Below are 26,260 nucleotides of genomic sequence, written 5' to 3'. Positions count from 1 at the left end.
GGCCTCACCTGACTCCCTCCTGGTTGGCCTGGCGCACCTCCGGGTAAACCAGGGAGCCCGGGCATACCAGGGAGTCCAGGTAAGCCCGGGATCCCTGGAAAACCGCTAGAGGGGTAATCTGTTGCTGTGGGTCCATTTGGGGGAACAGGTCCTGGCCTTTCCAGGGGGGAGCAGTGCGGTACAGTATGACGTTACAAGTTAGCATAACACTATTTCAAGGCATTTGGACTATTTCAAATTTGTTAAAAGGTCTCAGGACTCGAAAACATATAAGAGCATTCCACATTCTAATGAAGCTTACATCTGATCACAAAGGCTTAGCTCAATATACTTTTGATATAAACAAGGCAAATATGAAACATATCAATTCATGTTTGGTGTTTTAAATACATCCTACTGGTAATGAAACTGAATAAAATTTTCTCACAGTGCATGTATGGAGAATCAAAATGACTGAGGAGGAATGCATGATAAAAGTCGCATAAATCTATAACATTGCATACTACTGACATCCCGCCACCTTCTGGCAACACTGTCAGATTTTCAAGGCAAGGAACGAGGCAAAACTTTACCCATTAGTAACAATCTGTTTAAGGAGGTCGTCTGAAACACCATCGGAACTACCTTTCCCGTCTTGACTACCTTTCCCGTCTTGACTACCTTTCCCGTCGTCATCGCTAAGAGGAAGCGTGCAAAGGAAATACGGAACATTAATTAAGCAAGTAGCAGAAACAGGTTGGTGACAAGGTTTATGTACAGTCAATCAAATGAAGAAGGAACTCATCTCCAAAGGTGTAAATTCCGGAAGGGATGGCAAACAATTTTAGGGGCTCTGGGGTTTTCAAAGGTCTGTGGTATATCAAATTACTCAATGGGCTTGAATCTGTTAAGGATTACAAACAACCTTTTGGATTTAACAAGTTACTGTGTTAGCAATACATGTCTACAAAAAGGGCATATCTGCCACCTTCCATCCAAGGGATTAATTACAAGATGAGTCCGCAACTATTCACCTTTTAAGCCAAAAAAAAAAGGTAAAAATATTTCTATCGAAGTAGAGAAAGAAAATCCAAAAGTTTTAACTTTTTGAAAAACTGCATATAAGCCTAATAATCTATAAAAATAAAAGAACCATTGTATGGTCTTTTCACTTGCAATAGAAAGTAATGATATACTTACTATATAGTCACAAAATCAAGGCTTACTCCTATTAAAAAGTAATTTCCCTGGTGACTAAGAGAGGCTTTTAAACTTTCTCTTCAGACTCCACAGCTCTCAGATGACACACGACAATAAATACTTTTGTTTTTAGAAGATCCATCTCCTCTGGAATCCAGTTTCTCATCATATACTATATGTACACATTAACATTGCCAATTAATACTCCAAAATTTAATTTATCTGAAAACTATAATCAAAAGATTTTGCTCACTCTATCATCTTTTTTCAGCTGACAATAACTTTTTTTAACATGTCTATAACTGCCACCCTGACAATTCCACAGTTATCAGCCCTACCTCTACATCTAAGTAACTTCCATAAAAGCTAACTATTAAAAAGCTACTGTTTCTATAAAGACTTCAGTACAAATTAATTTCTTGAAATTGCTATTCATACTCTTCTTATCTTGCCCTCTATTCTGCTTGCATATCTTTATCAATTTTTTTTTAGACTATCATTCTGTTTGTGCAACAAATTAACAACAAATTTCTTTATTTATTCTTTCTATTTTTTCCTTGCTCTACCTACAGTCAGTTAAAATTGGATTAGTTTCTATTTTTGGATATAGCAAACCCTATAACACACACATGATATTGGGCAGGACATTTAAAAATAAGAAAAATGCAGAAGCTATGAAAACATACATGACTGACTTCCCCAAAAAAAAGGGCAAAAAACTAGCTGAATTCGGTTTATATTGGATCAATCTCCTAGTAAATAATAATCTATTTCTACTATTATGTATATACGGTTGAAATCATAATAGCAGCAAAAATAAAAAAATGTTCAATTCATATTTATCAATTTCTTTCAAGGTTTTGCATATCCAGTAATATCCAGCCCTACATCGTTCGTCGGTTCCGAGAGACCCGACATAAGGGGGCTTTCGACGTAGGTACAATTTTCGCCTTATGAAAGTGACCGTTTCCTATACACGTACTGAATACGAAAAAGAACATAAAACCTTGCTATTTTATACAAAGATACTGTACCTACATTATCAAGTTTACAGGTGATGTATAGTACTGTACAGCACAACAATCACTCTTTAATTACTTTCGCCAACTTCATTGCAAAGTATAAATTTTGATAGGCACATATTTATTTGTGTGTCTATGTTTGTTTGTTATTCGCATAACTCAAAAACTACTTTACCAAATCTCATGAAAGTTGGTGGGATGATTGGCCATGATCAAAGGACAATCTAATTAGATTATGGGAGTGATTGTGTCAAAAGTCAAGGTCTAACTCACAAAAAGGTCAAAAACTTCTTTTTGCTATATCGTTGTCAATTTTTACCCGATTTGCATGAAACTAGTGCCAAATAGTAACAAAAGTGGCATTGGTGAAGGCATGTGCTCTACAGAGAGTCCGTTCTACTTTAAGATGTAGAAACCAAGATATAAGAATGGGAAAAATGACGTAAAGTGGATTTCATTTTTGTACTTACCAATTAAGGATGAGCGACTACCTAGCTTGCCATTTTGCCTTTCTAAACATTCGTTTGATATGACAACCAAGAATTAATAAAAGGAATAGGAACGAAGAATTTAAGTATTCTTAAAGAAACTTTTATAGCTGTTATTTCATTGGGGGCCTTTAAAACACTTTTAATAATAAAACTAGTTCGTTCTATTTCCTTCTGATGTTCATATTACTACTTCTCCAGAAGCTTGGTTTACAGACGTTTATCAACAAATACCGGTATTTATTAAAAAAAGTTTCCAAATTCTTTCATTTCAAAAGATTCATGCCGCTAGCAAAGTAATAAAACAATCTGGCAGATAATGGTAAGAAGCAGCAGCGGTTTAAAGTTAAATAAGTTTTTCCGATGTTTTGGCGATATTAGAATTCACGTCCCCCTTCCAGATTGTGATAAGTGTCGTATGTATTTTTAGTTGTTTTTCCTGCTGGATTTGTAAGCATTTCTGCACAGGGAAAGGCAATGTGTTTCAAATAACCTTTATGAGGAGTACAATTTACCGCTGTTCCTCTCGGAGAAAATGTGTTTCAAGTTGAAGTTTTTATGAAATTGGAGAATATACAAAGCACAGTGATAAAGCCTCAACATAGTAAACAGAACAACGAACATGCTTCTTTAAAATTCAGGCAAACACCCTAACTATTAAGCAGAACATTAATCACACAAAACAATTCTTTGAAATCATTTACCATTTCAAACAGTTTTGTTTAGTCATAAAGACGAGTTCCATAGAGTACTCTAAAAAAAGTAAGAATTACTTACACATGAAATGTAGCTACAAACTCTTGAAAACTAAATTCTATTACATTCAGGAGTTTGAAAAGTCTTTACTGTCTAAACATGATGGCTTCGAACTACATTAATATAGTACACGATACATTTCCACCACTGTAAAAACAATGTTAAGACAAAAACAAAAAAATGTTCAATACAAACCCATTAATCTTAGATTTCCCTACTTTGAATAAATGGAATAAAAGTAGCACCAATTTGTATCAATAGGGTCAAATATTCTCACTGTTAGCATAGGCGTCATTGCTTCTCTGATGAGGGGTCATTGGAAGATACAGCTGAGACAGACATGATTATGAAGAATAATTCACAAACTTATCACCAAGCAGACAACTCTAGTTAATTAAGAACTGGAGTGTTCTGTGGAAGTGGAAGAGGTAGTAGCACTGAGGCATTGCCAATAGAAACTATTTCCTGAAGGAAAAGAAGAGGGAGACAACTCCAGAATAAGTAGTCTGAAGCAGCAACCAACAAATTGCGTAGGTTTGTACAGCTCCTCTACGCAATCAGCATCTTCTGATCAAAACAATGAAAGAGCTATGAGCATGACCTGGCAAATCACTGGTAGAGAATGTTGCAAGATGGTAAACAAAATCCGAAAACAGACCACAGTAGGGATAACAAAAAGTTATAGCAAAGTATGTAAACCCATGCATGACCTAACTTGGTAATGTTTGTAAAATTAACAATAATACTAGCATATCAAAACTAATAAAAAAAGGCAAAATTAAGAACTTAAGATATACGTTGACTATGAAACCCGGAACAAAATGACGAGAAATAACAAAAGAAGGCTACCGAGTAGAATTACCAACATTACGAGACCTGAACTCCCCACCTTATCAGGTAAGCAAAAAATTCCTGAAGTGAAAATTCTCGAGTAACAACTGAATAAAGCATGAAACATGCGTACAGAAAATTAAATGCATCTTTACAGTAACCCAAAATGGGGAGAGTGAATAACAAAGAACTTACTTTAATCCCAAAAGTATCACACATTTTAAAAATGGGAAATTTAACCAAGAATGAAAAATGACTGTACAATAGCATAAAAGCACAAATATCACAATCCTGGGTGAGCAAAGAAGGCACTATTTACAGCCAAACGCCACCAAATGGTGAGGAGGACTCTGTGCGACGTGTGCATCTCTCAAGAACAATACCAAATGATGCACGTACTTGTTGCACAAAAGCAAGGTAATCTCACAATAATGGGTTTGTAAACAAATAAGAATCGTCTTTGGTTTTATAAAACAGAAATGTTTTCATCATAAAGATAGGAATTGGTATCCCTTAAAATCATGCTTAACTCAAAACATAAATAATTACACTCCTGTCTTCTGAAATATCAATTAGGAAATTAATAAATACGTAGCACGCTTAGATTAAACAAGAATGGATAAATCCAAAAAATCAACCTTTCAAACATGTAAATAAATATGCATTGTTAATCAACAAGACTAGAACACTTGACTAGATTTAATACATACAATTGCCCAGACATGTTAATGATACTGTCAAAATAAAAACAAGATCAAAATCACAATAATGTACATGACACACTTTGACAAAGTTACTATTAAAACCAGAAAGATTTAATGTGAAAGTTTCAGATGTTCACACTACAGCAACAAGTCACATCCACGTCCTGAAATAGATGTCGTATCTTCACGTCTAATATCTCCCACATTAGAAGAGTGCATCCTCTCTGAAGAAGACTGCTTCCATCATCATCATAGGTGAAAACGGAGCGACCTGTTTTTAGATTAATACCAGTGTGTGTGCATGTAAACATACCTTACGGGAGTCTCTCCTGATCTTAACATTCAATAAATAGTTTCTCACCTGATCATTTTCCCAATAATGTTCGATGCAATAGCACCTCCCGACTGCCTCATGGAGCCGTCACCACCACCGCCACCACCACTAAAATATTAAGAGGGAAATTAAATTCCTGGATAGATAAATAAAAAAAATTTCAGCACATTTTATATTATGTTGTACATGTAAGCCATTGTCTCAAATAGCTTCCTCCCAAGTTCTTTCACTATTACAAATCCTGCTAGAGATTTTACGAAACCTGTGATCACACATTACTTCTCGTATCCACTTATTTAACATTTTTGTTCTTCCTATATACATGGGCAAATGTAGAATACACTTAACTGTACGAATTCTTATGCAAAAAAATACCTGAATTACCCTCTAGCTCAAATTTTCTCCTATATTATATCTCCCAATTTCTAGATATTGTGCAATGGTTTTAATCATCACATCTCCCATTCAAACATGAGCAAGGGAAATACAAAAAGAACTGTACCAAATCTATATAAAAACTACGTAAATCTTAACTGTGTTACCATACTTTGTGAACTTCAATCTAATCTTAAAAGACTGGCACTTTAAATTCAACTAATTTTCTATATCCTTTTCATATGTCGATCAAAATTCCCTCTGATAACTTTGATTAACATGGTAGCATATCACAGAGAATACCTAAAAGACAACTAATTTTCTATACCCTTTTCATACCTCTCTCAGAATTCCCTCATTGATAAACTTGGTAGCATATCACAGAGAGGACCTTACTGTTAAGACAAGGCGTAAATGTAGGAAACATATTACAGAAGGTCCCCAACTTGCAACCATTCTGAGATACAAACTTATCTAACTGAAATCATAATTCTCAGATATCGTATCAAAAGTTTGAATACTGTAATAAAATAAAGAATACTGTAAAAAACAATACATTTAATACAGTAAGCAAAACATTTGTAATAACCTGATATTTATTTCATGTGACAGATTATTTGCTGACTTATGTAGCTGGAAATTGTAGTAATGGGAGTCAGGTTAGGCCTAGCATAGGCCAAAATTTTAACAAAATTTGACTAGCAAACAGCTTCTTGGAACCTATTAAGTTTGTAAGCGGGGGACCTTTTATACATACATACATACATACCCAAGGCACTTCCCCCAATTTTGGGGGGTAGCCGACATCAACAAATGAAATAAAACAAAAAAGGGGACCTCTACTCTCTACGTTCCTTCAGCTTAACAAGGGACTCAACCGAGTTCAGCTGGTACGGCTAGGGTGCCACAGCCCAACCTCCCACATTATCCACCACAGATGAAGCTTCATAATGCTGAATCCCCTACTGCTGCTACCTCCGCGGTCATCCAAGGCATCGGAGGAAGCAGCAAGGCCTACCGGAACTGCATCACAATCACTCGCCATTCATTCCTATTTCTAGCACGCTCTCTTGCCTCTCTGACATCTATCCTCCTATCACCCAGAGCTTCCTTCACTCCATCCATCCACCCAAACCTTGGCCTTCCTCTTGTACTTCTCCCATCAACTCTTGCATTCATCACCTTTTTTAGCAGACAGCCATTTTCCATTCTCTCAACATGGCCAAAATTCTTATTGCATAAATAATCCTCTAAAACTTACACCTTGGCCAAAGCAAATACTGTAAAGTGTTTTCTAAGTTTTCAAAAAAACTTACCCAGACAATCCTCCAATGACATTTGCGGCGATGCCAGAAAGTACGTCGTCTTCTGATCGCTGGGTCTTGTTGCTGTCGCCACCACCACCACTAAAAATTAACAATAATACTGTAATGGCAAGTTACAGTATTGCAATGAGGCAAGTTACAGTATTGCAATGACACTGATTCTAATAGCAATAACAGATTGCAACATTCTACCGTTATTGATATTCAAAAGGTTTAACTTGAATGAAATTATCATAAGCAATATGCATAAAATATTTGTGTCAAAATTTTATTAACCGATTATATAAATTAATTCATAAGATAAAATCAACCTAAACATAAGGTTTCTAAAGATTTACGTATTATTTGCAACACCTGCACTAAAGCAACGGATAATAGGAAACTGTTAGAAATATAGTACAGCACTAGATACAAGGTTGATAAAAGCTTCTATTTAGAAATATGTTAGAAAAAAAAACTGGGTAAAATCTGAAGACAGTTACTCATACTTACTTCTAAAGGAATTAAAGCAGTTACAAGCAGGTTCAGTGCATGCTGCAGATATAAGCATTTCCATTAAAAAACTGCTCCTTCTATGACCAACTGTGCACGCCCCTAGTTAAGGAATATTCCTTGCAGTTATTTCAAAAAAGTATTAAAGATAAAAATTCACAGCACCAGGTGATTATCAGCATCACACAGCATGCAAAATAAAAGTGTTAATAAAAAGTATTAGGAAGCCAATGAAAAAAACTTTAAAAAATACCTTTCACCACCCCAAGATACATGTATTAAACTCAAAAACCAAATTTCATTTGTTTTTATGTAAGAAAACTATTAAAAAATTAAACTGGTCTGTTACATAGGAAGGTGGGTTTTTAGCCTTACATGCAAATGTTAGTGAGTTATAGGTGTTGAAGAGAGCCAATACTTCCCCAGGCTTTTCCAAAACACTCACCTTATCAAATGACCAACATACTGGGTGGCCATGCCAGAAATTAGATCGCCGCTAATTCCTCCTCCTCCACCCCCTCCGCCACTGCCGCCTGCACGGCCGCTGGTAAAAATATTATGGAATACAAATACTGTTCTACTGCAAGTAGCTTGCAAAAGGAACTTAAAAATATAAACAAATACCCTTGTACATCCAGCATTTCTGCTGTTTGAAATAAAAAGCAAATTAATAAAATTAACTAAAGTAGCTGAAACATGGACGTTTGATCAACCTACGTACAGCATGTACAAAACAAGGCATTAGCAATCTGATAAAAAGAAGCTTGTGACTCGGTGTCGATGAATGCAACAAAAACTGTCTCCATCTATGGTCCTGGGTTCTTTTACTGGCAGGGCACAAGGGCATCCAGTTACTGGGCTTTCTTATCACTGTCCTTTTGAATTCAAACTAGAATGCCATCCAATTGATAGATAGCCTATAGGAACTATTCATTCCTGGCAATCTGTTGGACAAGAGTTTAAGACCCACTCAACTTCTGTAGTTTTTAGTAGTGTCTGAAACCTCGCCAATGTTGTGAGCAGGGATGGGGGTTTGGGAGAGCCTAGAGGTATAACTGCCGAGTTATCAGCAACCATTTCCTGGCCCTCCTTGGTGGAGGCTCAGTCTCCAGGGCCTTGTCCAGTCCCTCACCTCTGTCATTCATGAGCGACCATTAAACCTCAACAGTTGGTTATAAATTCAGACCACAATCAGTCACAGAAGTCCATGCAGAATCAAATCAAATCGATCCAACCAGTCACGAAAGTTTCCAACTTCTTTGGAACTCGGGGTGACTTTGAGTTTGAAAGCCTACTTCCTAATCAGCATACCTCAGTTTTGACCTCAGGCAATATCAATTACCATAAAGGGGTTTCCTTTCTCAAACTAAAAAAAAATAAAAAAATTAAAAAGAAACTGCAGGATCCATATAGGCTGGTGGAGAGAGTGACCTTAATGGCAGTGCAAAAATAGGAAAAAAAAAACTTGGCTGCATAACAAATACTGTAGGGCAGAATAAATCTAGCTGTGACAATGCGGAGCAATGCACATTCTAGAAATACTTTACGTTGCTCTATTACATTACCTGTTTTCCAATATGCAGCATTAATATAAACGCAAGTTAACACAAGAATTATTGGTTTCTTTCCAAATTATCCCATTATATACTGTGAATAATTCAGTAATTTCAGAAATAAAAAACTATATATTTTCAATTTCTCAATAAAAGAGCAAACTACCAGATAGTAAGTGAACCTTGAATTACCTAATCATATCCTTAACCACACTTGTAATGATGGCATTTATAAATGCATTATTCAAGTTACCCTGCTGGACCTCTTTCACTCTGTTGTCGTCGGACTCCGAGCTAAAAGAGTTTTTCATTTCAAGTTAGTCTCTCGATGCCACACTTACTAATTAGCATGGAAATTAAGATTAGAAATCTACTTTTAGATGTGACAATGATTTTATATTCTAGGGCCATTGGATATTGACACGTGCAAATGAACCAACATTAATAAAGAGCTTTATATAAAAAGGATTATAACCTACGAAAAGATGCTACAATTAGTTTTTAACAAAGCTGCTTATTTCATCTTAATTCAGTATCACCCAAAATGAAGATCTTAAAGCAAGTAGAATAAATATGACAAGTGATAGTATAGACCACTTTTAAAAAATGGTATCTATCTTCAAAAATCAATTCTTTAACCATTAGAGAGCCATCAGTCGTATTCTACACCCGGTTATCATCTTTTCTTCTCTCCATTATTAACATCCATGTAAATTTTACAAAATCTTGTATCATCGTAAAGGAAATTTATTCAGCTATACCAAAGTAAAAGTTATCATGCCCTATCTCAAAAACATTTTATGCAAAGAAGAGTAAAAAAAAAAAAATATGAAAAAAGGGACTAGGGCTTGTTGGCAAATTATTTTGCTTTGGGTTGGCATTCAAAGGGCAATTGAAGATGTAGATATACAATAAACTTCGAGACTATTTAAGTAACCTAATGTGTTGTGAAACTAATGAAATAATATTAATATCAAAACCAGTTTCAATTGAACAATATCATAAACAAATAATTTTATGATATATAAAATGCTGACCACATAACCTAAAATCAACATAAGAGTATTAACAAAATTAAGTTTATATTAACAATATTATACATTAACATAATCAAAATAAACTAAATAATTAACCACCTCAATATTTACCTCATTATATTCTGAACAATCTTGGAAACTATGTTGGTTACGACGGGACTGTTGGCATTGGGGTCGTTGGACTGCAAAATCTTTCCGTCGGTGTCTTGGCTATTGTTGTAAAGGAGAAAAAAAAGGAACTATACTACACCATATTTGCAAAACCATCTTTATTGCCTACATATAATCATGCAAATAGCTATAAGCTATAAAATTTATGACTGTCATCATCATCAATAACATTTACTTTATGTCCCATTTCCCTCAAGATGAAAAGCATACTTGAAAGTTATTGTTATTTTTTGTTTCTTGTTTTACACACAAATTTTCATCAGATCTTGGTCTTTCTTTTTGCCCCTTCACAAGAAATTATTTGGGCCTTTCTCTTATGACTTCTGTACTTTCATATTATTATTATTATTACCTAAGCTACAACCCTAATATGAAAAGCAGGATGCTGTAGCTCAAGGGCTCCAACAGGTTAAAATAGCCCAGAAATCAAATTAAATAAGGAAATAAATAAACTACATGATAAATATTGAACAATCTGAGATATTTCATGAACAGTAACATAGAAATACAGCAGATCTTTCATATATAAACTATAAAGAGACACTTATGTCAGCCTGTTCAACATGAAAACATTCGCTGCAACTTTGAACTTTTGAATCTCTGTTATTGAAATCCATAAGTGGATCCTCCATACTACTTCTACCACAAGAGGAAACTGAAAAATCTAAAGCAGTTACAAGCAACCTGAAGCCAACACTTACGTAACGATCTCCTTAATGACTGATGAGGTAACAGCTGCGACTATGTCGTCGTTGACCCCAGTGCTAGGTGCAGTAGGGGCTTGTGGTATTCCCCTGCGGAAACAAAACAAAAGGTAATGTTTAAAGGTATAGAATTTTGTAGCAACCTCGAGCTTCAATTTCATGAGGCTAGACATATCTTGGACAAAACACCTTTTGAAACGTCAAGAGCAAATACGAATCCTGAGCTAATAAAAAACTTATAAAATAATGTACAACTCGACAAAGTTCCTTTACCTGAGACCCCTCACAACATTGGACACAATGCCCGATACCATGCCTCCGTCTAAACCGGTTCTCTCCTGTGTGTTCTTCCCACTGGACCCACTGGAATAAAGTACAAGGAGTTTTTTAAACAAAGTACCTCCATTTATGGGACAAAACCAAAAGGAGTTACACTGACAATTTGCATGACATTTGGATCTGATGTATCCTTCATATTCCACAGGTTACAAAGTAACGTTCCATTACCATTACATAATTTTTACCATACAATAAACGGAATTCAAACATGTAAAGGTATGATCACGGCAATTTGACTATAGTTACCTGAAAAGGTTGCCAATTAATGAAGATGCAAGGCCCGACATCATGCTTCCTCCTCCTGCATTACCGCTCTGCTGGCCACCTTGACCCCCTTGACTAAAAAGACAAAATATTTTAGTATTCCTAAAGTACCTTCAACTGACATGGGTACATTACTTAAAACTTCATGAATTTTCTTAACTTTTAACTTATATCAATGTCCTTAACTTGCCTGAATCTCTCTATATTTTTGGCACAATAACTGGCCTGGTTTGCATAGGTCAACTGGACAAACTAGCAAGGTTGAACAGCGATTAAAATAAATCTTACTGCAACTCAACTATTTCATGAATCCGATTTTCATAATGCTGAAGATTGCCAAGGAAACAATTGACCATAACCTGGTCCACAAAACTTGAGACAAGAATTATATACGCCATCAAAACTAGAAATATCCAGCCACAACTTACTTCATCATTCCACCAATGTAGTTGGTAGCCATTCCAGCGATCAGCTGGTTCATGTCATCATTTTTCCTCTGACCCCCCTGGTTATTTGGGTCGTTGTTACCGCCACCTCTGTACGGTGCAACGAGCGTAAGGAGTTTAATGCCACACAGATAGTCAATGAGTAGAATGGATATATAACAACAAACCACAAAACAAGGTCTAAAACTACTAAACACTTTAACACACTAATATTAATCACACAAAGCTGTCGCCAGCTATAAGTATACAAGGCAGAAGTAAGGCAAGTACATCAGCCTGTCCTGATAGCTTATTCTAAAAAAAAATAGTTTAGTTCTCCCAGCAGACATAACTTCACTTCTCTTTTTATCTTACAAGAAGAAAACCCCTCTTCACATGACACAAACATGCAAGGAATGATAGTAAGATAAACCCAAAGAATGCAGATATAAAGCAGACTTCACTAGTGAAACAAAAAGATTGGTAAATTTAAATCTTAAAAATTAAATTAACGCAAAGAAACAAATACGTATTCAAAAACTCCATTTACTAAATAGGTAAATCTGCATAAAGTTACGTAGCCAATCTATAAAGAACACATAAATAACCACTAGGTATCCTATGTAAAATGAAGTCTACTTCATATGTAAAGTTAGTGCCAAAAAGGGGTGGACTTCTTCACACCAATGAATAAATCTGAACTATATTGCATTCCTTGTAAATTAAAAGCGCATTTGAAAGTTTCTTACAATAACTAAAATGGTTTATTTTTCATTCAAAAGTTTCATACATATTTAATTTAAAGGTACCAATGCCTTAATGTTAAAAATATCCCAATATCTGAAACAAATAAATAATCCTCGTTTTCTGAATTTTGACAACTAACACCCTTAGTGTTATAGTACCTTACTTTCAGGTTTTTTATAGTAAGCACCAATCGCTATCTTATACTGTACCTCAGCTAATATACTTCTGCATTTGAAGAAGAGGGGGGGGGGAATAAAATAGATTAAGCACACATGGCTCGGAAATAAAGAAACTAGCAAGAAACTTGAAGCAGAGCTTTTTAAAAGTAGAAATAGGCAATAGCAAAGGCAAGCATTTATTGGGAATATATCAAAGCCTATTTCATATCTATGTCAAGCCTATTTTATAAATATTGTCTAAGTAACAAAATGAACTAAAGTCTGGACAATAAGTGTATAAAAACAAATTGCGTTCCTTCTTTTACACAGTATTACACAACTGTAAAAATGCCATACAGTACTTTCAATTGAATATTATTGTTTTCCTTAGTTACGTTTCAACAGAATTGGAAAATGCTAGTCAAGTGCTTATAACACTACGTAAAACAGAGTATTTTCATCAGTTAGTTTGAAACGGATTTGAAAAATGCTAGTCAAGTCCTTATAACTATGTACAGTACAATGAAAAGCATTTTAATTAGTTACGTTTCAATGGGATTAAAAAATCCTAGTCAAGTGTATATAACTATGTAAAATGGAAAGAATTTTAATTAGTCACGTTTAAACGGAATTGAAAAATGCTAACGAAGTGCTCCTAACACAACGTAAAATAAAAACTATTTTCAGCAAACAAATTAAATCTAATACTATAAAGCCTAATATCTTGTGTATACTAAGAGGCAGTGTTGCTTATATTTAGACAAGATCCTCAAAAAACAGAACTGCAGCAATAATTAACATACAATAGATCACGATTTCTCTTTTTTTGTGTGTGTCTATGTGTAATGAGGAAATGACACTCTTACTTTCACTAGGAGATAAACATCAGGAACACCATGAGGCATGAAAGAAGTTCCACTCAAACTTGCTACCAATATAGTTCATACTTGATAACAATACCGAATATTTCCTATTTTCTAAACAATTAAAACTCAAATTTTAGAATTCTAAATTTCCTAATATTTTAATATTAGGAAATTTAGAATTCTCTATATTTGCTATACAAATCTCCAAGAAAAAATTTACAACACCTATAATATAGACAGCCGCAATTTTTAGCTCACCTCTCCACAAAACCAGTAGCACCTTTTGAAAAGGGGTTAATTCTAGACTATACTTATTACTATGGCATACCAACTTATTAATATTCTAATTCCTTAGATAAATAATGTTAAATCCACTCAAACAGCGTCATAATTACAATTGTTTCTTTACGTTGCATACAGATATACAGTATAAACATCAATTTGGTTAGTTCTCGATAATTCTGTAGAGTAAAACTTATTTACAATAGACATTTCCTTGTCATGCCTGTGCTTACCAGATTCTTGAACTACAATTTTATGGCAATTTCATGAATGTGACAATTATTAAAGAATTCCTAAATTTAAAATTCAATTCCTAAAATAATTCAGAATTAATTCTTGACTGATTTCCTTTCTTGCTCAATTCATAAATTAATTTCCTTTCTTGCTCAATTCATAAACTGTGAGGCTAACGTAAACCAGACTCATTCTCTGAGTGTACTGTGTATTGTCTACTATATACACAGACAAAAACAAAAGCAGAAGCAATGTATTAGTCAAAAAACAAAACGGTAAACACTCCAAGCCATGGTAACGCATCGCCTAGCAGCACTCAAGGAAACGAGACCAAACTCCAAATGTGCTAGTAAAATCAAAACAGCACAACATCAGCCCAAACTAGCAGTTGTAGGGGATGAAAATCTGGGTTAGTACTAATGCCCTTGAGTTTGGGATACTGTACAGTAATGCAACAATTGTAGATACACAATACTGTACAGAGCTGTATTAACTGTAGCTATTTAGTATTGTACCGCACTGTATTAAAATTAATCTATTTAATACAGTACAGTATTTTAAAAATAACATATTTAGGGGCTTTTGTTAAATAAAAAAAACTTGCAGAAGCAAGACGGCTGCTACCAGTAAGCTCACTTGATCATTCCGCCAATGATGTTCGCAGCCAGACCGGTCATGTCCGGACCACCACCTCCCTGCTGCTGTGGTGGGCCATACCCACCTTGACCACCATACTGCCCGGGAGGTGGGCCATAAGGGCCAGGACCATACTGGCCTTGGGGTGGTGGCCCATAGCCATACTGACCCTGAGGCGGCCCGTACTGCCCCTGTGGTGGCCCATACTGGCCCTGCGGAGGGCCATAGTATCCTTGGGGTGGTGGCCCATACTGACCGGTATTCTGTGGTTGATTCCCCCCACCACCACTGAATACAGGAAGAGAATTCATGTGATGGGCTGTCTATAGTTTTACCAATGGCTTTTAGGACTCCCTTTAAATAACACTAAACTGAATAAAATTTCATTTCTTACCACCTACTTATTTGCAGTTCCAGAAATCACATGCAACTCTTTGGATTTACAAAAAAGTGGATCCGTGTTGTAGTTTTGTAGCTTATTCGAAGAGATAATCAATAGGTCGATGTAAAGCAACTTTGAACATAAATATGATTGAATGACTTTATATAATCATTATTATCATAGTACATGTACCATATAAGCCTTGATTAGAACCAAATAAATGTCTTCTTAATTCCATCACACAATGTCATCTATGGGGTACCTACTAACTACAGCATATTTGTAATGTTTATGAAGTACCAGTAATTTAAATTTGCCTTACATATTATGCTTGACATATATACTTCCTTCACAAATCAAAACTTACTTCAAAATCTCTGTACAAAGTAGATTAGGTAATTTAAATTTTACAAATGTATCACTGAACATGATAACTGCAAAAACTTTCTAAGTTGTAAATCTATTATAGCAGATTGTCTGTTTACATTATTGCCGATATATGAATCAGAATGCTAATGAAAACACACATGATAAAATTTAATTTTTGAATAAGAAATTCACATAGGTTAAAACCTGAAAGCTTTCTGATGAGCCACAGATGATATACTATATTAGCTACAACTTAGACAAAAACATCAAATATTCTAAGTTTTAAAACTCTCGAGAATTAAGCTAGCATGTGATCGTCTATCCTAAATTTTATAAAAAAAAAAAAAAAAAAAAAAAAGAGCCTCGGAGCCCTGCAAACTACTCAAAACTTACCCGCCGAGGAAACCTCCAATCAGACCCGAGACCAGGTCGCCACCACCCTGCTGCTGCTGGCCCCCGTACTGTTGCTGACCGCCATAAGGCTGCTGACCTCCGTAATTTTGGCCACCTTGCCTGGATGCAAGGAGGATAACATTAGCATTCGTAATTCAGACTTAGGCGTGTAATTCATCAGTTGCTTAAACTCTAAGAAAACATTTCTTGAAGGAGCTTTTATCCAGAATCAATGAGAATGTATCTAAATATGAGAGAGAGAGAGAGAGAGAGAGAGAGAGAGAGAGAGAGAGAGAGAGAGAGAGAGAGAGAGAGAGAGAGAGAGTCTGATTGTGTTTATCCACAAAGTTGCCTTTTATCCTGTGTGATTTCCCAACTAATCTACATCACATTTACCACACAAACTACTGTAACAGAACACCCCAACAAAACAACTCTATCCCGACATCTAGTAAAGTTAGTGACCTAGGTGTATCTCTTAACTGTAACTTGTCTTCCAATGCCCAAATAAATAATGTAGCAAAAACTGCCGATTATCATCTTAGAAACATTGCTTTTATAAATAAGTACCTAGATGAACATTCTGTAAAGAAACTTTTGATGAACTATGTTATTACCAGGATTGAATACTGCAACTCCATCTACCACATTTTACCAACAACGCAACAGAAGAAATTACAAAACATAGCAGAAGAGCAGGACTAATAAAAAGTGTCCCAGCCTGAGAAAGGATCACTTCTCTATTCATTGATTTACACTGGCTGCCTATTAAATCAAGAATAGAGATTAAAATATGTATAATAACCCATCAAGTTATCAGAGCTGAATGTCCAAAGTATCTAAGAGCATTGCTATATATCGTGCAGTCAACAAACCATGTTGACACGAGAGTAGTTACAGATGGTTTCAAATTATTCGAACCTAGATACATGTCTACTGTAGGCTCTGGGAGTCTAGAGCCTTTAAATATGTGGCACTGAGACTATACAATAAGCTCGCACAAGACATCCGAAAGACTGAAGGCTTTCAAAAGGAAACGGAAGACTTTCTTGTTCTCTAAGTGCTTCGATAGTGTGGATTTGACAATAAATAAGCAATATGCGGAGTGAAATGCTGAATATCTTTGAATGCACATGATAAAATGATAGTGAAGATCCTGTTGAGAGTAGGGTATCCCTGCTGTATAGGATCAGAAAAGCAGCCCTTAAAGTAAGTAAAGTAAAACATATAGATTCAGTACCTCAAAAAGATTTTGGAACCCCCTTTTAACATTACATTATCATCATCAGCCAATGCTAATCCACTACAAAACAAAGGCCTCAGACACGTCCTTCCACTTGTGTCTGTTTATCATTGTATAAATTAAGCTTATCAATACTAAGCTAACGTAAAAAAGATTCTCTAAATTTAGTTATATTCCCCCGTTACATAAAAAAAAAAAAACTGTTGGCATTTGGACAATTGTATAGAATTCTAATAAAAAGAAGTTTTCACATTTTTCTATGCCTCTACAGAAACATTCTAAAGTTGCTTTTCAAGACAAACTACTGTATAATGAATTGTCCAGAAAAGTTAAGAAAGAAAAAGTCTTTTCCATTTGAAGTGATGAAAATAGGATTTTTTCCGATTAAACTCGATCCTGTCAATTGATCAACATATTGTATAATTTTTTTCTGATTAACCTCAATCCTGTCAATTTTAGAAAGGTGAGGGAAATGTACTGATGCCTTCTTTTTAAAAGCGAGGTCAAGCAACTATGTGACAGAACTAAATTAATCCAGAGAAATTGAGCAACACATAAGTATTTAGAAAAAAGTTATATATAAATTAACCCTTTTACCCCCAAAGGACGTACTGTACTGGTACGTTTCACAAAAGCCATCCCTTTACCCCCATGGACGTACCGGTACGTCCTTGCAAAAAAATGCTATAAAATTTTTTTTTTCATATTTCTTATCATTTTTTTAGCAAATTCAGGCATTTTCCAAGAGAATGAGACCAACCTGACCTCTCTATGACAAAAATTAAGGCTGTTAGAGCAATTTAAAAAAAATATACTGCAAAATGTGCTGGGGAAAAAAATAACCCCTTGGGGATTAAGGGTTGGAAATTTCCAAATAGCCTGGGGGTAAAAGGGTTAAAAAACACCATCATTTAACCTATCCTATGTTTCTCTTCCGATTCTGCATATTGAAACAAAAAGAATATACTGCAGAGCAACCTTAGAATTAATTTTCTTGTCTGCAAATACCTATCATATATTAATTATAGCACAGCTTATTCACATTTGCTATTCAAGTGGTTCTAAAAATTTATCCTTTAATCACCACGACTAAACAGAAAAAGGCGAAATGCAAAGTTTGGAATTTGACTTAATCAAAATTTTTGTTAATTGTAACAATGTCTATTGATCCATTTTAATAACAAGGGTTTTCTATATTTCTCAAAACTACATAGTATCCTAAAGGCAGACTTTCAGCTGGTCACTGACAATGAAACTGCTTTTCCAGTCTGTCACAAATCGTTTTAAATTTCACCTACAGTTTATGAATGGTTTTAAAAAGAAGGTGGAGACACTATCAGTAGACGACAGGAGAATCAATCTGACCAAGAACCCTAATTTCACTACAAAACATACAGAAGAAAAAAAGCTCCAGTTGACGTGAAAGTACAGAACGTCCTTAACTTAAACTTAATATGTTCCAGGAAACGGTTTGAAAGTTGAATCGTTTCCAAGTCAAATTTTATAAAAAATTTTCCTAGGGTAGGCATAACCGACTCCCATACCTACAACTTTCAGCTACAAAAGTCAACAAATAGTCCCTTTTCATATGAAATAAAATTATATAATATAGCTTTATTACAGTATTTCCTTATCTTTATTAAAGTATACAAACTTTTGATACAATATTTGAGAATTAAGATTTCAATTGGATATGTGTTTGTATCTACATATGTTTGCAAATTGAGGACCTTCTGTAAAAGTATTTCATTCACTTCACCATCATAAATGAAAAAGAGGAAGAGATGGGAGTGACACCTATTACCAGCATCTTTCTTTAGAGGGCATTTCTATTCAAGGTCAATTAAGGAAGTTCCATACTTATAAGGGAAGTCAAGGATTTTGTGTAGGCCAGGAGGTTCCATATTAGCTTGATTTCTGCGCGTACTCTGAACTGCTATATTTGTGAAGTCTATAAATTTGGATACTATATTAATGTTTTTCTTTACACAAGAAAGTGAAAAAATTATAAAAAGTTGTATTTTACCCAAAAAAAGAACTATATAATACAGAACCTTTTATAACATAACACTACCTTCAAGTGTCTTCACAAATTGCACTCGCAATGTAGAACCAGTTCTCATGACAAGAAAACCAAAATTCACAAAATTTATAGCTTAAGGTAGTATGTTGGCCAAGGCACCATTCATCTGTTGAGATACTACCGCCAGTGTTATTGGGTCCTTTGACTGACCAGAGAGTACTACATTGGATCCATCTCTCATTACAGTTCATTTTGTATCTGCCGACACATACACAGAATAGTCTGGCCTATTCTTTACACATTCTCCTCCTTCCTCATATACTTGACAACCCTGAAATTACCAAACAATTCTTCTTTTAACAGGTTAACTACTGCACTATAATTGTTCAGTAGCTACTTTCCTCTTTGTAAGGGTACAAGAGACTTTAAATTTGGTAAGCAGCTATTCTAGGAGAAAGAACTCTAAAATCAAACCATTGTTCTCTAATCTTGGGTAATGCCATAACCTCTATACCATGGCCTTCCACTGTCTTGGGTTAGAGTTCTCTTGCTTGAGGATACACTCAGGCAGAATATTCTATCTCATTTCTCTTCATGTTATTTTGAAGAGTTTATCCTCTTGTTATTTTCAAGTTATTATAGTTTATACTATATTTTAAAAATTTATTTTAATGTTGTTATTCTTAAACTTCTCTTGTATTTCATTTCCTTTCCTCACTGGACTATTTTCCCTGTATAAGCCCCTAAGCTTATAGTATCCTGCTTTTCCAACTAGGATTGTAGTTTAGCAAGTAGTAATAATAATAAATAACAATAAAACTACTTTAACTATTTTTTTAAGACCCATCATTATAAACAATGATAAAACAACAGATATTCAAATCAATACGGTCACCTGGGGATAACATGAAGTAGTTGGATTTCCTGACAATAAATCCTTGCAGCCTCTGACTTAAAATAGTTACCTATCTAATCCTTTTTTGTCAATATCAATCTATGAGGAGAGAGAGAGAGAGAGAGAGAGAGAGAGAGAGAGACCAATCAGTTAAAACACTTTATTGAACCTAAATATATACATGATGTCGGCACTGGCCATTCTCCTACTAAAAGGTCAAGGGTCACAGAGAGAGAGAGAGAGAGAGAGAGAGAGAGAGAGATATTGCCTACTTTCAAAGTGATAAGAAACCAGTGCTACCCTGAACAAGGCTACACAAAGCACCCTTTTAACAGGGGAGGGGTCATTGAACTGGCAGGGTGCTCACGATGCCTGGTGTCCACAACACCTTATATGAGAGCCAGAACTTGGGGAGGGCCACCGACGCATTATCAGCCGAGATAAAAAACTTAATCCATGAATGGACAAGATAAACTAAATCTATATTGGAACTCAAAGTGCTTTCTAATAACTAAGCTGCAATGCTTTCAAAGAAAAATAGAGTGATTAATTCTATGAAATAAAATTATACAATTACAAACAGAACTTATACATGATAGAGTATACAAAACTCTGAATGGAGTCTTAAATCATTTATTCATGACATTTACCTCCAGGATTCAAAGTAATTGGAGTTGCAACTATCATGCAATGTTGTCTCTGATAACATTGCATGAGGGTGCTTATCAATAATATGAGAGAGAGAGAGAGAGAGAGAGAGAGAGAGAGAATCAATACCAATGTGATGAGTCAGCAACATCAATATTTTACTGCTAAGAAAACATGAAATCATCCAATTTAAATAATAACGCTATAAAGACTTTAGTGCACAATGAGAAATGTTATAAAAAAAAAAAACCCTATCAATTGAAACTAAATTTTATAGGATTCTGCTCCCAATACTAAACATTTCTATGTATATCATTATGCTCTTCAGAATTCTCCTAACTAAGTTAAGGAAGTTAACAGCCCTTTAGCTGTTAATATAAAACTCTATAAACAAATACACGTTTACAACAAGAGCAATCAGAGACGTCTGACCTAAGCCAAATGGTTAATAGAGGTCGCCCACAGCCTTAGATCTACCTGTGGTGTTAATTTCGTCAAAATTTGTCAATTGGTCTTGACATTATCTTTTAAATTGCAAATTCAGATCTAGAATCCAGATCTTGATCATCTCCAAAATTTAGTGGAGTCATCCACGACCTAAGACCTATCTGTGCTGAACATTTCATCAAAATCTGTCAATTTCTTTTGAAAATCTTTAAAATTATGAAAAATAAAAATCCTGATTTATAGTCCCGATCATCTCAATATTTAATGGGGTCGTCCATGACCTAAGACCTATCTGTGGTGAAAATTTTGTAAAAATCCATTGAGTAGTTCTGACGTAACCCTGTCCACAGACACAGACAAATAAATAATAAATATTCAAAACAATAACCTCCTCCAAACTTTGTTGGCAGAGGTAAACATCATCACCACAGAAATACAGTAATGTATAATAACGGTGACCATCAACAACCTTACATAAAGTTAAATCTGGATTATTAATACCAATAAAAAAAAAAACTCCCCACCAACCTGTTCCTCTCATCGTTGGAAGTGTCGACAACTTCCTCGACGACGTTTTTCAGGAAACCAAACATGGCTGCTTTTGTTCCTGTGAGCGAATCTCCTCACTCACCAGTTTTCCGAGGAAGTTTGTTTCTTTCTGCGATAAGAGATCAAGAGCTAGAAAATCATTAGTTATCAATGCAGCATGCATAAATAGCATAACATGCACTTCTATGTACTGTTTACAAACAATCAAAAACAATCATGGGTTCTAATCTTAATTTTTGCTTGTACTGCAAGTTCATGCAAACATGAATGGGCTTATACACGGGTACAATCTAACTTGAGCTAACCTAACGCAGAGAATTTAGGTTACAGAAATCTCAACTTACAAAGTTAATAGGAGCCAAGAAGCTGTAAGTCAAATTTTGTTAAATTTGCCCTAGGGTAGACCTAACCTGACTCCAATGCTTACAATTTCCAGCTACAAAAGTCAGCGAATAGTCCTGTTTCATATGAAATAAATATCAGGTTATTGCAAATTTTATTTTACTTACTGTATTAAATGATGTAATATTGTTTTTTTTACAGTATTTCTTCATCTTGTTACACTATACAAACTTTTGATACAAAATCTGATATATGATTTCAGTTGGATGTGTTTCTATGTCTAGATGTTTTCAAGTTGAGAACTCAGTATGCTTAATTAATAGGGGGCCCAAATCTTCCATACTAATTACATAAAGAGGGTCCTCAACTCACAGACATTCGGAGATACAAACACAAATTCAACTGAAATAAATACTGTAATCTCATTGTATCAAAACTCATAATGAATATTGTAATTAATATACAGTAATTCAATGCAGTAAGACAAGATTTGAAATGGGGACATTTCTAAGACATCTCATTCTCAGGAGAAACAAATACTAATGTCGCCACATACATATTCTTTACAAACTTTTCGACATTTCAAATCTCATCATCAGTGCTACCAAAAATACGGATAAAAGAAACAATACAATTTCAAATTAAAAATCATATAAGTGAAGTATTAAAAAAAACATATACTGTAAACTGAATAAAAAATCAGTGTTATGAAAAGGGGGATAGCAGAGGTATTACAATTGAGGTCAGGCCTAAAATATTTTTTGGGGCTCGAACCATGTCGTCCTGATGGAAGTACCTCTAAGGTAGATTTCTACTTGGAATATTTCTACGAGTGATATACCAGAGAATTTTAAGTGTAGGATTTCACGTGATTCCTACCCTAGAGCGAATAACTTGAGATAGTGTATATTTTATGAGGAGATTCTAAACATGAAACCAAATTTTTTTTTTTACTTTTGCATCTGAAAATTGCATGCATGCGAGTTAGGTGAAGCCTACCCTAGGCCAAAATTTTACAAAATTTGACTAAAGCGGGGTTTACATTATCGAACATTGTTGAAACCCGGCTGACGAACTCGCTTGTCAAACTGTTCAAAGACATGGAGTCAGCCACAAATGCGCAAGGTTTGTAGACAATGAAGCCCCACCCACTAAAGTCAGGCGAGAGCAGACTTTCTTCGAACCGTTCGATGAGCGTATTCGACAACCGAATACATTGTTCACACATTCGAACATCACTTCAAACACTTGTCCGTCGTACTGTGTTCGGCGAATCGTTCGACTGTGTGAACCCTCCTTTACAAACATCATCTTGGAACCTACCAAGTTAGTAAGTTGAAGACTTTCTGTTCTCCTTTACCTGGTACCCTTGAATTCTGCTTACCTTTTATAAAGGCCTTTCTTTTTCTATATTATGTGCCAAAGTAACAACTTTTCTATTTATTAACTTAAAAATCTAACTGAACTTATGCTAAAATAACTACCAAATTTAATGCCATTATTATTATTTTCACTTGCTAAGCTACAACCCTAGTTGGAAAAGCAGGAGGCTATAAGTCTAGGGGCCCCAAGAGAGAAAATAGCTCAGTGAGGAAAGGAAAAAAGGAAAAATATTTTAAGAACAGTAACATTAAAATAAATATTTCCTATATAAATGATAAAAATTTTAACAAAACAAGAGGAAGAGAAATAAAATGGTATAGTGTGCCTGAGTGTATCCTCAAGCAAGAGAACTGTAACCCAAGACAGTGGAAGACCATGGTACAGAGGCTATGGCACTACCCAAGACTAGAGAACAGTTAACTTATAATGTAAGGACATATCACTAGAACATTTAACAACTGTTTACACTGACTTTTAATTAAAGGGGCTAAATATGAAATTGATTTTGCACAAGATAATATTTAAATCAAACCAGATTAAAGCATCCCGTTTGCCTCACTTCATGACCAATAAGCTCGTATGGGTTTGTGAAAGTCAAGACGCACATAAATAGACTTTTTAAACGACAGTAATTCTTCTGATTAGTTTTGATAAAATGAAAAATTGAAATACTTTAAAAAAAAAAACTCTAAAATCCAAAGTTCACAGGAAAATAAGTTTCTTATTTCATGAAGATTAAGTAAATAACCTACACAGTTACATATTTATTCAAATATAATAAAATTACTCAAGTACTTAAAAATAAACTCTGAGGGCTACGAATGCCATGTGATAAGGTAAGTGAAACCCTAAACTTGAGTCAAAAGGCCACTTAAGGGTGTCAAGTAGCCTGTGGTAGGGGAGGGGGAGAGGGAGATACCAGATTATATCCTCCTCTTTGAAGAGATAATTAGTAATATTTTCTTCCAATATTAATTTTCTATATACTCAAAAATCAAAATAACTATTGTTCTCTAGTCCTGGGTAATGCCATAGCCTCTGTACCATTGTCTTCCACTGTCTTGGGTTAGAGTTGTTTTGCTTGAGGGTACACTCTGGCACACTATCTTATTTCTCTTCCTCTTATTTTGTTTAATTTTTTGTAGTTTATATAGGAAATACTTATTCTAATGTTGTTACTGTTCTTAAAATATTATATTTTTCCTTGTATCCTTTCCTCACTGGGCTACTTTCCCTGTTGGGGCCCATGGGCTTATGACATCCTACTTTTCCAACTAGGGTTGTAGCTTAGCAATTAATAATAATAATAATTATTATTATTATTATGATAAAGCAAATGGCAGTGATATTTAGACTGATGAATGAGCTATATCTTAGTCTGCCTACGCCTATGCCAGTGATTTATTTGGCCTACTTGACTCATGAGTAAATAATTAAGTTAGGCCTACCCTATCATAAATCAAGTCTAAGATAGGATAGGACTATACAATTGGATAATCTAAACATAATGGAAATTAATCGATTCTCTTGTCATATGTAGGCTAATGTTTCAATGGTCCTATTTAGGCCAATCTTACAATAGGCCTAAAGCCTATATGCCTCAAATACGAACATCTACACATAACTTCGGTTTTGAAAGATTGATTGTGTATCTTTAAGTACAAATAACTGGTTTTATTATAGTTCCTGTCAGGATATTTTTTTTAATTAAATATACTTTTAACTAAGGAAAACTATCAGTTTTCTTTGTAATTGCAATTTATTTTGGTGGCTAATAAATAGATATAAAAAATCTGCTTATATAAATACCAGTATATTGGAGTATCAAATTAAACAAATAAAAAAAAACGTTCTACTGGTAGGCCTAATTTTCTTAAAATGGGCCTACGATAAATTAATACCAGCATTTTGCAATGTAACAAACCTACAATTAAATAAAAAGTTCAATTAGCCTAGTAGGCCTAATATTGAACTTTATAAAATCACCCTACGATAATGACACTAAGAAGACTAAATATTATCAAATTAACTCTTTAAACTTTATAAATAAGTTAAAATCCTTAATAAATAAGAATAATACGGGTTAACTGTCAAATCAGGCTCCACTAGAATGCCGCAGTGGGGCTCTTCAGCTAGTGCTTTCCCATTCACGCACAAGCGAATATATCACATTTCTCCTTTAAATATAAAGCTTCCCGTCACTTGTCACATGATATTTAACTAATTAACAATTAGCTGCGTTGTTCAGCATCACTTTTTAACACAACACCATCGTTAGAGATAAAATATACCGGGGAAATCGACGTATAACAGAGAAGAAGAAGAAGTACGTCCGTCCCTAAAACAAAACAAGCCAGGCTGCCAGCTGAGGCTGTCCGCTTGACTTGTCGGTGACGTCATTTTTGTTGCCAGAACGCCATGTCCTTTACTCGATTACGTAAAATTACTTTATTGATAGTTTTTAATCATAATAGAATAATAAAAACATGTATATATTTATAAATAAAATATATAAAAACTAAAAATACAATAATTTTATTGTTAATCTTATATATTTAGAATTTTGAGCCATAAATAAGTTCCATAGATCCCGTTTTGACTTGGCAATACAGCAATACTAGTGGCTGCGTCTACTGTGAGAAGATATTTTCAAAGATGTCTTCC

At 34.7% G+C, this 26,260-nt stretch overlaps 1 protein-coding gene across 7 annotated transcripts in view; it reads right to left on the bottom strand.

The window, feature by feature from the left end:
• The window catches only part of LOC137658862 (calpain-A-like), a 134,240-nt gene that overhangs the window by 99,489 nt on the left and 8,491 nt on the right, over positions 1–26,260 (bottom strand). For 3 of the 7 annotated variants that reach the window (XM_068393971.1, XM_068393974.1, XM_068393975.1), the window contains exons 1-12: positions 25,888–25,986; positions 21,851–21,980; positions 16,067–16,186; positions 14,923–15,210; positions 12,003–12,110; positions 11,557–11,649; positions 11,245–11,334; positions 10,969–11,061; positions 10,208–10,306; positions 9,252–9,353; positions 7,006–7,095; positions 5,342–5,422 (exon numbers count right to left, since the gene is read on the bottom strand). In XM_068393971.1, the coding sequence (XP_068250072.1) occupies positions 5,342–5,422; positions 7,006–7,095; positions 9,252–9,353; positions 10,208–10,306; positions 10,969–11,061; positions 11,245–11,334; positions 11,557–11,649; positions 12,003–12,110; positions 14,923–15,210; positions 16,067–16,186; positions 21,851–21,915 (1,229 nt within the window). In that variant the 5' untranslated portion in view covers positions 21,916–21,980; positions 25,888–25,986. Of the gene's footprint in view, positions 1–5,341; positions 5,423–7,005; positions 7,096–7,951; positions 8,051–9,251; positions 9,354–10,207; positions 10,307–10,968; positions 11,062–11,244; positions 11,335–11,556; positions 11,650–12,002; positions 12,111–14,922; positions 15,211–16,066; positions 16,187–21,850; positions 21,981–25,887; positions 25,987–26,260 lie in introns of those variants that run through there. The other 4 variants (XM_068393973.1, XM_068393972.1, XM_068393976.1 and 1 more) reach the window with 4 other exon arrangements.

The sequence above is a fragment of the Palaemon carinicauda genome, chromosome 19 (genome assembly GCF_036898095.1).
Source record: "Palaemon carinicauda isolate YSFRI2023 chromosome 19, ASM3689809v2, whole genome shotgun sequence".
NCBI classification, from domain to species: Eukaryota; Metazoa; Arthropoda; class Malacostraca; order Decapoda; family Palaemonidae; genus Palaemon; species Palaemon carinicauda.
Note: the sequence above shows the minus strand (reverse complement) of the source record. Positions and strands in the feature narration are given on the sequence as shown.